Consider the following 14,182-nt stretch of genomic DNA (forward strand, 5'->3'; position numbering starts at 1 on the left):
GCACTCTCGGGAATGGGGATAAAGGCAGTAAAGGAGAGGTGGATGCTTTATTCATGCTGACAAAACTGTAATTTGTAAATAAATAGGGCTTTTGTCCAGTTCATAATGTATATTACCGGTAGAAATACCATAAATGAAAATTGACCATGGCTAACACATCACACAAAACTTTTTAGTGACCAGAGTGATACAAAAACTTTGATGAAATCTAGATCTGCAAAATTTAACACAGGAGAATTAGCTATGGTAGAAGTAATAGCAACCAAAGACAATTCAGAAGGCAGAGCTATAATTAATAAAATATGACATGGTTAAATCTATTTAAATGGAATATTTTCTTTAAAATTTCGGTGAAAATAAAATGAAAGAAAATCGGAGCACTCCAAATAAGTAATAAAGTTGATCAAGGAATAAAACTGACCTAATGGAGTTTTCGTTCTCGACCCTAGTTATTCAATATTGGCATTTAAAAACCTTTTATCAGAACATCTCTAGAATCAGTAACATCGAAAGGCACTGAGCTGCGTTAGGGCCTCATAAAGAGGTAAGCTTGAGAAGCTGTTTTCCAATAGATATAACCAAGCGTAACTGTAGTGGGAAAAACACTAGTATGAAAGGGACCTGGAATCAGTGGTTTTCCTGGTACTTGATAGGTTTTCCATTCCTAACACTCCTCTGAAAATGGGGGAAAAATTTACCTCACAGGGTCATATTATCTTATTAATTCTCAAAGTTTCTAAGCTCAGGATCAGACAGATACAATGAAAAATTGTGTGTAAACTTCAGAACTTTTTCACTTTAACCTCTACACATGGGAATCTAAATGTCATATACCTCTTTGTCCCCTTAAAATGTTTTCCTAAACAAAGTATACCCTTTTCTTGATGCGCCAGGGTCATCATTATGACCAACTGTGACATTATGCACTAGCAGTGCTGGACCCCCCCAAGGCTATGAGGCAGAGTCAGATGGTGCTGGTGTCTGAACATAATTAAGTCCAGCGGTCTCATTTCTTACAGTGCCTTTTCATTACTGGAGCTGAGAAGCCATAATCGAGATGGGTAGAATTATATATAAATGTACAAATGTATAAAAGTGTCTCTCCCTTTAAGTTTTAGGGTATTGACTTAGTGACATGTTTTCATACAATTAGTACTTTGGCCATGGTATATTTGAGATAATTATGTTTTGCTGGCTCTGGAAACTTGTATAAGAGTGACCTTTGCTTAAATAATTCCATCACCAGTTAGCCCTGTGGCAATATATTATTCAACTTTAAAAATTTATCCCTAGACATTAGTATTTACAGATGAAACAATATAATGTCTTAAATTTGCTTCAAAATGATGCAAGGGGCAGAGGGATTGGAGGGGATTAGTGAGTAGGATGAAGATGAAACAAGGTTCACTACGTGCTGCAGATAATTGTCAAAGCAGTGACAGGTATGGGGTGAAGGGTGGGGAGGCGGGGTAATTATACTACTCTACTTTTTGTTATGGAAATTTCAAGCATATATGAAATTTAAAACAAAAACACACGCAAAATTGTGTCCCTAATGAGGAGGCATTGGGTTCTGGTTTGGGGTCAAATTTGCTGTGACTCAGGGATTCACTTAAATTTCATTAAGCCTTTTGTTTTCTCATCTGTAAAGTGAGGACTTAATGATTGTAAACACGGAAGTATTTCTAAGCATCTGGGCAACTGACTACATTTAATATCATACAGATTTTTTAATCATTTGCTTTTTAGATAAAGATTGAATCAATGGTTTTTCTGAAATTTCATAATCTGTTTTCCATGAGTATAGTTCAGACTTACGATAAAACCTTATTTCTAAATTTCAGCAAAATGTTCTTATATGTTGACAAATAAATATCAAAAGTGTTTTCTAATGGTTACTTCCAACATTTCTTCTAATACTGTCCACTTACAAATATTTAATTTGCTTACTTTAAAACTAAATTCATTAATATACCTAGTTTTAAATTAAGGCAAAATAGATGGCTTTCTAGAAACTTTAATAATTCAAAATACTGAGTACAATATTGTATTTCATACCGTATAGCACAAAGATTAACACATTTTATATATCTGTTATTCTAGTTTTTAAATGAATAAAATGAAAATTTTTCAATAACCTGAATTTTGGAAAAAAACTTTTAATTAGGAGTTTCTTACCAAGTTATGATTTAATATTTATCAGATGTGTAAATATACATGATAGCAATTTTTAAAACTTGTAAATAGTTGGCCTTACAAAATTACAACACACTGTAAATAAATCCTTCCCACATTTTATACAAACTACATGATTTTGATATACAAAGATTCTGTTTTTATTACACTGACAATGTACAACAAAGACTATTTACAATGCAAAAAGTATATAAACCACAATTTAACAGTCTGCTACTGGCAGCCACTATAGTTTAGGAGGTAGCTTTAATTAAACAAAATGAACAGAAGCCACATTTCCCAACTTGTGTTCTAAAAATAATTTACATAAGATAAAAATTCATTATATGCACAGTATGTACAGTTTAATTATTAAACTGCAATCTAGCTGGATTTTTTTTAGTATATTCAGAATAACTAATATGGCAGTGGGTTTGCTATTGATTTAGCACACTGTTCAAAAAACATATTGAACAATTATAACTTTAAGACTCCACCCAGTAATAGGTCTAAAGCCCATAGATGGGAATCAAGTAAAATTTTTAATTTTTAAAGACACAGGACTAAGCTTTATTCTTTCTTCTTCTATTTTTATTAATAACATATTATCTTGTTTAACCAGAGTTCAACCTCTGAGCTATCGAATAGGCTCTTTTGTAAAAAACAGTATGGGGAAGATGTATGGAAGTTTCCATTTAATAGCACAGGTTCAAGATAATCCAGCTCACTAAGAAATAAACATAAGTACTTCGTGTCATAATTACTCCCTGTTTCGTCTAATTAAATGCAAGTATTGACCACAGTTTACTTTCTATATAATCCAAACTATTGCTAGGTGACATATCAACAAATTAGAAAATATTAGTAGAGCCAATGATATTAGGAAGTATTCATTAATGAGAACATTAAATGGAGCCACCAAATCCCTCAGATACTATTAAACCCTCACATTAGTTAGTAGTTTAGCCAAATCGACTAAACCCACACAGCAATTAGCCTTTTACTTTTTTCTAGTAGTGTAATCGCACAACACTTAAGAAAAAATTACTGATTGGACCAAAGCAATGTATAATGACTGAAAACAAATGTCCAGCTATTTTTTTTAACCTAACAGCTGTTAATATTGTTTTAAAAACATCTTCAGGTTTTAGATTTATAAATTGCTTAAACAAAATTTATAGTTCTCTTATGTCAAGGATGGCAAGTGAAAACATAATAAAGTAATGCCTATGTATACTCTCACAGTTCTAGCTGGGACAGTCCCTTTTTTGGCCCTGCAGTAAGTTGTCCTGAGATTAAGGATGAAACATTAGGTAAAATTAGCAAGATATTTTCTTCAGTTATAGAAAATCACATTTTAAAATAGATTTTTAAAAAATATTAACAGCTGTTCTTTATCTTGTGCTTAATACACAAATAGGTATAAATTTGCTTCTTATGGATCAGAAAAACCGAACATTATATTGCTATACTACACCTAAGATCCTTTTCAAGTCATATATTTGTTTCAAACAGACCATACATTGCTTGGACATAGCATTTTTCACCAATTTATAATTTAGGCACCTGTTCTTTGAAAATGACTGGTTTGAGAAATAAACTGCCACCTCTCCTTCTTCTAAGTGACACCAGGCAGTGATTACAGAAGTGCTTCCCAGATGAAAGATCAGAATAGGGTTCACTCTATAAACACTGATTTTGGTTGATGGGGGAAACAGTTGCACACACAGTAGTTCAGTCTTTAACTCTTGGTAGATTGTAAGCATAGCGCACCAGAGGGAATCCTCTACTCTGGTAGAAGCAGGCTCGTCCACAGGCCTGCACCTGGTCAGAACTGTCTGAGACAAAGGAATCTTCTTCATCTGCATAATCAGAGTGGGCTGACTGTGTGCCACAGTCGGACCAATAGCCCTCCGGTCTTTGGCAAGAAGCCACTGCCAATGCAGGACAGCTGTGTGATTTTATCAAGTGTTTGCATGATACTGGCTTTGTTAAAAGAAACGATTCGCAGCAGTCGCAAACAGTCAGGTTGCCCTGCAAATGTGAGTACATGCCACAATCGTAGTAGAAATCCTGTTCCAGACAACCACCTTGGCTACTGATGGAAACTGAAACTGATCCATTTTTCTTGGTAACACGTCGCTTCAGTAATTTCCAGTCTTCTTTAAACTTTGGGTTGAAGAAAACATACAGGACTGGATTCAGGCAAGCGGGCAATGGAAAAAATATCAGAGTAACAGACTTCATTATTTCGGGGCTGATAGAGATTGCAGTGATCAATGGTGCAAATGAAAAAAATGCCACAGGGCAGAAAAAGATGCAATTGGTGAAGATTAGCCAAGCGACATGCTTAATCATGCTAGATTGTGAGTTTTCTGAGAGGTCCTCTTTTTCCAAGTTGCAGTATAGCTTAGTGTAGATAATGGCCATTAACAAAAATGCTAGTGAGTTTAATAGCACTAACGTTACAGTGAATCCTAATGATGGCGTTTCACCTGTAGGAAATGGCAAACAAAGGGGTGATGCAGAATATTCCCCTCTATGGAAAAGGGGAAAACAGCCTGCTACTGTAGCACCTAGGAAAGCCAACAGGGCAGCAACCCGGAACTGTCTGAGATGATTGCTCTTCCCATTTTTCACTATATCTTTTGCAGATAAGCTTCTTTCGACAGTTGCTAGCATTAATAAAAATATGGCACTTTCTGAGGAGAAAACTGCAAAAAACCCAGCTACTTTGCAGCCACTGCCAGTTTCCCACCAAATGCCAAATTCAGCAAATCTGCCCCAGGACACAGCATCAAGAAAAGTTAGGATGCCAGTATAGAGTCCCATGAATAAGTTAGACACAGAAATCAAGCCTATAAACAATTTGGACGAAGGCAGTGATGTACAAGATGCAAATGTTGTTAAAATAACAAGCAGGTTGAAAAATAATGCAACCAAGAAAATGAACCACACAGTAAGACGAATCATCCAGCTTCCCAGTAAATATTCACAGGGCTTAAAAGCACCTAAAACAAAACACACAGAGAGAGAGAGAAATAAAAGACGACTTAGAAAACAATTTAGAAAATGATATGGCTTGATAGAAAAACTAATGATATAGACTAAATCTCCTCTCCACTTGAACAAAACTGAACTGATTACTAGTTCTAAGATATTTTGGTCATGGACCAGGCTGTTTTAAAAATAAACTGACTTTAATTTCTTTTATTAAATATTTGACAAAGCTATAAATAAAATATTTCTTTTATTAAATATTTGATAAAGAATGATATTTAAGGCCGGGTGCAGTGGCTCACGCTTGTAATCCCAGGACTTTGGGAGGCCGAGGTGGGCAGATCACGAGTTCAGGAGATCGAGACCACGGTGAAACTCCGTCTCTACTAAAAATACAAAAAATTAGCCGGGCGTGGTGGCAGGCGCCTGTAGTCCCAGCTACTCGGAGAGGCTGAGGCAGGAGAATGGCGTGAACCCGGGAGGCGGAGCTTGCAGTGAGCCGAGATCGCGCCACTGCACTCCAGCCTGGGTGACAGAGCAAGACGCCGTCTCAAAAAAAAAAAAAAAAGAGTGATATTTAGATGAAATTTTTCATTTTTTCTTGCATCTAAGCTAATTTACATAGCACAATATCTAGGGCATAAGAGGTATTTGATAGACTGAGGGTCTGGAATGAGATGGTTCATAACTTGCTACTTTTACCTTAAGAAAGCAACTTAAAATTGTATAAATTTTAACCTGTATTCATTTTCTCACTTGTGGATAATAATGCCTGTTTCATACAGTTGTGCAGCTTAAGTAAAATTATACACAAAAGGAACTAAGCAGGATGCTGGATATATGGTTAGACTTCAATAAATATTAGCTCCCTTTTCTTCTTCCTTTCTAGCCCCAATATACTTTATAATCATGTATGTATATGTACGTATCTACACTTATTTTTTATATATTTTCTCATGACTTTCAAAAGCAACCAGATGAAGCAGGTTAAGATAGTATAATTATCCCCATTTTTCATCCAGAGAAACTGATATTTCAAAGCATTTGATCTGACAAAGGCCATTCAGTAAGATAATATAGCTAGGACTACACCTCGGTGATGTTAACTATTCATACAAAGCTATGTACAATAAAATCCTACATAATACAAACTAGCATTGCAAGAACTCATTCAGTCGCTGAACTCTATGTTCCAGTAACCGACTTTGACATGCTAGTTATGACACAAATTACAACTGTTTTACTGAAAAATTAGAAAAGAAAAATAAGATTTTGACTATGAAACACATGAAAACTATGTATTACAATTGTCTAAAAAACATGTTTTATGAACTGTCATGAAAATGATATATCCAATAAAATTTTTTAAATTGTTAAGATATTCACAGACCTCAAAAGCAATTCTGAACCATTTATCTGACTTCCAAATAATGCAAAAAACTCTTATTTTAAATTTCCTTTTTATTCCCCCTTCAGGAAGTGCTAAGAGAAAGCTCGTTATCACCTTTATCTCTGTTATCTAAACTTATCCTTCATGGAAGGAGGGGTAGCTCATCTACCTGACAGAATAGGACACCTTTTGAGAACCCTTTTATGGGTGAGAAAGGTTACTTTTCCAAAAAAGCCTGGGAAGCAGCCTCCACCCAGTCCCTGTCTTTGGAAGCCTGCTGCCTCCTCTGGTGCTAACAGAAGGATCCCAGCTCTCCTCCACTTCCTGTTTCTGCAGCAAGCACACCGGTGTCTGTGTGTTACTACAACTGAGTAGGGGGAGGCAGGCCTGCATTTCATCCCCATGGCAGCCCAAGGAGATGAGCTCAGACCAGCTTTCCTCCTGGCCAATCTCCAAGTTTACATTTGGGGTGGAAGAAATGGAAATGCTGCATGTTGAAGTCCAGCCCCCGCTTTAATAAACCTGTTCCCTTCTCATTGGATCATCAGTTCTTTATGTACATTCTCTGGCACATGAACTCCAGTGAGACAAGTAAGCAAGCTGCCCCCCAACCTCTAAAAATTAATATAGACACTAACACACAATAAAATAAATTACATAAACTTAGATGATTCTTGCCAATTGCATTCGCTTATCTAGTAACTTAGAGCTTATTCTCTACAAAAGAAAGTATTCATAAAATACATACGCAGCCTCTTAAGAAGCTCACAATTCAGCAGCAATCACTAGTGAATCCATAATACTTACAATTCCGAGTCATAAAATTAATGTCCAGATTATCCTGTGATATTATACCAACAAAGGAATCTACTTTGTAGCACACAATTTAACTAAAATATTTAAGCCTTCCTTTTACAGTAAAATTATAAATACATCTTCTCTAGTAGATTAGGCAGACTATGACAATCATGACCAAATATGTGGTGTCAGTTTAATAACTTTCCCAAGACTACAAAGTTTAATGAAGTAAATGAGGGGAAATAAGGAAAGGCAAGGCTACATTAAGCACACACATACAATCTTCACAGACTACTAACTTACAGAATTAGTCCCAGAGTTAAAGGAGCATTAAGAAAGTGCCTGTGAAATTCTAACGTGTACAACCTTCACCTGGGGGAACTTGTTAACATGCAGATTCTGATTCAGTAGGTCTGGGCCTGAGATTCTGCAAAAGATTCCTAAGCTGCTGGTTGGTACATAAAGCACAAATCAGAAGGCCTCACGGGATCCTCTAGTATCATCCCTATTACAGAAATCACATCTATACCCAGCATATTTAGATATATTTGCCTAATGTTTGTTTAACATGAGTAACTGTGAAAAAATAGGCCGGGCATACCTGTTGAAGGTGTACAATGGATAATTATTTGACTATGTTCTTCATTTTCAACAGTGCTTGTGACATTTGCTGCATCAGCAGTACCTGAACATATAACACAAAGCATGTTTAATTAAAACCTTATGCAACTCAAAAGAACCATATTTTCCTGCAATTTTCTCTGTATATAAGTGAGTTCTCCTTATAGAAGGCTCAATAACACCATTAAAGATGCTGGTAGCATAGTGAATGCCATTGTTTTTTTGGTTTTGGTTTTTTTTAGAGACAAGGTCTTGCTCTGTTGCCCAGTCTGGAACGCACTGGCACAATCATAGCTCACTGCAACCTTGAACTCCTGAGCTCTGCTCAAGGGATTCTCCCACCTCAGTCTCCCAAGTAGTGGGGAACACAGGCACATGCCACTACACTCAGCTAGTTTTAAAATTTTTTATATAGAGAGAGTCTCACTTTGTTGCCCAGGCTGGTCTCAAACTCTTAGCCTCAAATGACCCTCCCACCTTGGCCTCCCTAAGTGCTGAGATTACAGGCATGAGCCATCACGCCTGGCCAGAGAATGCCATTTTTCTCACAGATTTCCTATTGATCATTCACAAAGTAATTATAAACTTTAATCAATGCCTTAAAGGAGTGTTCTATTTTTTAAAACTCATGCACTTGCCTTTCTCCTGTGCCACACTGTGGTCCTGGAGGCTGTTATCTTCTGTGTTTAAATTTGCATAAGAGTCACAACCCCAAAATGCACAGCACTGATAAGCATATGGTACTGATAAAGACCTGGAAAAAAAGTTGTAAAATCTACACTGAACAGCAACTCCACAGACACGGTTTTGTTTTGTAAAAGTATTTTAAACTTTGAAAACCTCAGCCAAGAAGTCAGAAAGATCTGTCATGTGCTTTAGGCTGGTCATTCATCCTCTCTGGGCCTCAGTTTCCTCATCTGTGAAAACAGCTCTGGTATCAGATGACACCGAGACTTTCTCCCTTTCTATAAGATCTCTCTTAACAGTTGGATGTAAATCAAACTGTTTAAAATTTAACAGCAGTACTGCAATTTAAAGTAATATCTTATGACTCCTTTTATAAATGTATTAACTATGCTCAATTTATCATATGAAACTGATAGTTTCACTTAAAATTAATGCCCCAGGTCTTTTGTGACTTTATACCATTAAATACATTTACTTGATTAAATAAATGTAATGAAAATATTTATTCTCTTCTCCAACAATAATATTATCTCTCTTTTTTTAGAGACAGCTTCTTGCTCTGTCACCCAGGCTATAGTGTAATGGCACAATCACAGCTCAGTGCAGCCTAGAACTCCCAGGCTGAAGTGATCCTCCCATTTCAGCCTCCCAAGTAGCTGGGACTACAGGCACGTGCCACCACATCCGGCTAACTTTTGTATTTTTTGTAGAGACAGGGTCTCAGCATGTTGCCCACGCTGGTCTTGAACTCCTGGTGTCAAGTGATCCGCCCACCTTGGCCTTCCCCAAAGTGCTGGGATTACAGGTGCGAGCCACCACGTTCGGCCTCATAACAATATTCTCTATTATATTTAATGCAGTCCCCCATAACTCTAAAATCTTCATGAAGTATTATAGCATTGTTTTCTGCAGGCTCACATTTACATGGTTTCTGCCATCTTATTGCTAATGAAAAGTCCACTGTATTAAAAAACCATCCTGGTGAATAGCTGTATTATCTCTTTGAGGACATCAAGGGCTCCAGTTCACGTTCTTAAAGACTATGGAATAATATTCATGTTCTATTTTTCACCAAATTTGCAAAGATTGAGGTAGAAAACACCCTTAAATTATAGCCTATCAGAAAATCTGAGAACCACAGCAAAAAACCAGGACACTCTGTAATTCTGGAGCCTACCATAACTTCAACAAAAAAGAAAAATAAGCAAAAACACACCTGAGGTTAACAAAGTCTTTTGCTGCTAAGGCTTCTTTCAGCTTGAAGTTGCCCACAAGTTTCAGCTGATTTAGCCCATTCAGGCCTTCCGTAGGAAAGGAAGTTAATTCATTGAAACTTACATCTCTAAAATATGAATGAGACTTCAAGTTAATGCCCAATATATAAATCACATAAAAACATCTGTATATGTATTAACATCATAAATATTACATCCCTAAGATCAAGTGGGGGTGCTAAAATTATAGTTCTAGCATGTATCTTGCCATTTAAGAAGACTTTACTATAAATACAGCTTAGCATTTATACAAGGGAATAACTAAACGGAAAAATGTTTTGATTCCACAATGTTAAAACGGATGTTTCTATAGCACTAGTTACTACTTTCATGACATTACTGCATAATCATCTACTTACAGGTTAGTTATTGGCCCAAGAGTGGCAAAAGCTCTACTGTGAATTTCATGTATCAGGTTTCTACTCAGATCTCTGCAATTATAAGAGTAACATGTTAATCTTTCAAATAAACACTCAAAATGCCACTTACTTAGACTACACTTTAGAATTAGAGGTAGTAACACAATATCGCTGATAAGATAACATAGATCTTCAATCTCGCCCAGCAATATTTTTTCATGTTTATGTTGAAAGCCTCTCCTTCACAACAATCTATTTCTTGGAATATGTTCTGTACAGCAGTAATTCTAGCTTGCATCTGTTTCAAAACAGTTGTGAATTTTCCCACTTTATCATTCTGATACCAATTCAAAAATATAAATGATATGATATAACCTTTGGTACTACTAACTCAGTGAGGAAAAGCCCAGTTTCTGAAAAAGCTGAAAATAAAAACAGACTTCATATTATTTGCCTTCTCAAAGGTTAGTGATAAGGCCCCGAGAAAAGACAAACAATCAATATGCAAACAAGAGCATTCCAGGAGGGCTGCAGATACCCTTCTTTTCCTAAGCAGGAAATAAAAATTGCATCAACAGTAGAGCCAGCTCCGTATTCAGGAACACACCCTGAGAAATTCTGATATTATAGAATTAATAAAACAGAAATAATCTACAAACACACACTGAACCTTAAAGGAAATTTAAACATTGAGTAAATTCATTCCGAGACACATTTCCTAGATAACAAGGAAACTCAACACACTTGGTTCCAAATCACCAAAAGACCAGCTTCTTATTGTCACTTACCAGTTTCTAAAAGTGATGGCAACTAGGAGCAAGTCTTCTTCCCTATGACTGCCCAGCCTTACAGAAAGTTAGTCCACAACTTGAGATGATCCAGCAACCCAATTACCAATTAAATAGTTTCTAGTAGAGTGCATGTCATATTTCTTAAAGGGGATATACTAAAAAACTGTATTCGATATATGTAATTTCACTTCACTATCAATTTTTCAAACTTCTTCTATAATAGAAAAATGTTGTGCTGGGCAAGGTAGCTCACACCTATAATCCAAACACTTTGGGAGGCCAAGGTGGGTGGATCACTTGAGCCTAGGAGTTTGAGACAAGCCTGGGCAACATAGGGAGACCCCCATCTCTACCAAAAAAAAAAAAAAAGAAGAAGAAAAAAATTAGGTGGAGATTGTGGTGTGCACCTATAGTCCCTCAGCTATTCAGGAGATTGAGGCAGGAGGATTGTTTGAGCTCAGGCATTGGAGCCTGCAGTGAGCTGTGATTACACCAGTGCATTCTAACCTGAGTGACAGAGTGAGAGACCCTGTCTCAAAAAAAAAAGAAAAGAAAAATGTTCACTAATTTAATGTACTATGTTTCTGTGCTAAAGTTCTAGGAAGATAGTGAGTGGCAAGGTTTGTCTCAGTCACCTCTATATTCCCAAGTGCTTATGAGAGTACCTGGAACAAATATGTAGTCAAATACAAATGATTTTTTTAAATAAGTGCTTCTGTGGCTTATGAACTCTATTTGTCATGATAGATACTCCAGTGCAGGGGCCAGCAAACTTCTTCTGTAGAGGGCCAGATAGTAAATATTTTCACCTTTGTGGGTCATATACTTTCTGCTGCAACTGCTCAATTCTGCTATAGTGGGGTGAGAGCAGCTTTAGACAGCACTTTAATAATAAAGGCCTGGCAGTGTTCAATTAAACTTAATTGATAAACCAGGAAGCAGGCTGGATTTGGCTCACGGGCTGTAGTCTGCCTACACTTGCCCTAATGAATTGGCAAACCTCACTATTATAACTTGAAAACAAACAAGCTACATTGCCTCAGTTATACACATTATACATTTTTCTACTTGCCAATGTACAATTAGCTAAAGTAAAAAATATTGAAAGATTATTTATAAAGTTGCAAGTCTAAAAATCTTGCAATGTCTAAAATAATATTTTAGGTAAAGTCTAAAAATAATATTTATTGAACACAAATTACATCTTTTTTTTTTTTTTTTTTTGAGACGGAGTTTCACTCTTCTTGTCCAGGCTGGAGTGCAATGGCGCAATCTCAGCTCACTGCAATCTCCACCTCTAGGGTTCAAGCGATTCTCCTGCCTCAGCCTCCCGAGTAGCTGGGATTACAGGCATGCACCATCATGCCCGGCTAATTTTTTTGTATTTAGTAGAGATGGAGTTTCACCATGTTGTTCAGGCTGAAATTAAAATTATATCTTTAAGTATTTCTAGTAACATGGAAATCATAACAACATATTAACATAGTTTGGAAAAAATTTATTATCTTTAATAATCGTAGACAAACTTACAGAATCCTTAGAGATATCAGGCCTTGAAAGGTGCCTTCCTTTATTTGGTAGATCTGATTACGCTGTAAAGAACTAAATAAAAAAAGAAGAAGAAAGAAGACGAAGACAAATACAAAGAAGAGAGCAGGAGGAGGAGGAAAGAGAAAGGGATAAAGAGAAAGAAAAAAGTTACTTTCTATTTTGAAAAACAGCATTACAACATTTCTTATTTGAGTTTTTTCTAAATTTAAATAACTATTCTTATGTAACAGCGATCTTGTTGAAAGAGAATTGCCCTTTTCTCATCTATAAAATGAAAGAGACTAATTGGTATTTCATCCCATATTATACTGAGAATTAACTGGTATGCTATCTAAATTCCCCCATCAACCCCACTCAGGCATAAGAGAAGGAACATGATGCAGGGAGAAAAGGAACCAAGACAACACAACTATGACAAATACTGTATAGGAATAAAGTTACAGGACTACATAGAGTGAAAATGGGAGAATTAATGCCTCCCTCTTCCCATCTCCCAACCAACTTCCACCAGAGCTGTGCAACACAGGACATGATGGGAACTGGCACTCATGTCTGGTTTCCCTCAATAGCTGGACAAGTTTTCGTTTTCTATTTCTTTTAAATATACGCCAACTTCCAACTTTTCCCGCATAGTGTTTCATGGGATGCCTGATAGGTAAGTGCCTAATATATGCTGGTTGCATGAACACATCTGGTTCAATTTGACGTGTTATTTATGGGAACATCTGATTACAGGAATTTCTAATTTCTTACTCTTAAAGCCATCTATTAAAAATACGAAATGCTCAACAAATTTAACAATATACCACAGCAAAAGGAGTAAGTCAAAGACCAACTCACATTTCTTCCAGAGCATGGCAACCATTAAAACTTGGAAGGTCTCTTATATTGTTGTAAGACAAGTCCCTTGAAACAATGGAAATTAACAAATTAATGCTATGTTATCAGAATATTATATTAAAAGAGTGGTACTCAGAAGCATTGAAAGCAGAGATAAGATAAGTAAAAGAGATATGCCTGAATAAGAAAAACAATTATTTTTTTCCTAAGACTTGTCAGCTTCTCAAATACCTCAGTGATACAATAAGCCTAAGATTGATAAAGTTCAAGAATATATTGTTGAGCACAGACACTATAAAATATGTAAAAATATATTTCTATAAAGTATATATATAAGCACATAACATAAATATGTAAAATTAAATATGTAAATATAGAAAAATATACAAAATACATAAAATTTAAGTGGTAAAGCTACATTTTTTTAAATTTATATTTATACAGTTTAAAAATTTGTATTTTTTCAATATTGGTTATCCCATAAATAACTTATATATTCTTTTATTGAAAAGCTCTAAGAGAAATGGTATGCCTATCAACATTTTAAAAAACAGTTATATTACATCAAACACCAGAACTACTTAACTTTCAGTCCCACTGCAGTTTTTCCTCAACAGTGATCATTATGTTTAAGTTTGATACACCACTGCATCACTAAATTATAGTCATGACCCAAATAACAGTTTTGGTCAATGA

General features: G+C 35.9%; 1 protein-coding gene across 1 annotated transcript in view; it reads right to left on the reverse strand.

The window, feature by feature from the left end:
• Positions 1-2,003: 2,003 nt before the first annotated feature.
• Positions 2,004-14,182, reverse strand: part of LGR4 (leucine rich repeat containing G protein-coupled receptor 4) — a 108,755-nt gene continuing 96,576 nt past the window's right edge. The window contains exons 12-18 of the mRNA XM_030828623.1: positions 13,487-13,552; positions 12,626-12,697; positions 10,305-10,376; positions 9,888-10,013; positions 8,623-8,738; positions 7,965-8,048; positions 2,004-5,186 (exon numbers count right to left, since the gene is read on the reverse strand). Of these exons, the coding sequence (XP_030684483.1) occupies positions 3,910-5,186; positions 7,965-8,048; positions 8,623-8,738; positions 9,888-10,013; positions 10,305-10,376; positions 12,626-12,697; positions 13,487-13,552 (1,813 nt within the window). The 3' untranslated portion in view covers positions 2,004-3,909. The remainder of the gene's footprint in view (positions 5,187-7,964; positions 8,049-8,622; positions 8,739-9,887; positions 10,014-10,304; positions 10,377-12,625; positions 12,698-13,486; positions 13,553-14,182) is intronic.

Source organism: Nomascus leucogenys, chromosome 15 (assembly GCF_006542625.1).
Source record: "Nomascus leucogenys isolate Asia chromosome 15, Asia_NLE_v1, whole genome shotgun sequence".
Taxonomy (NCBI): domain Eukaryota; kingdom Metazoa; phylum Chordata; class Mammalia; order Primates; family Hylobatidae; genus Nomascus; species Nomascus leucogenys.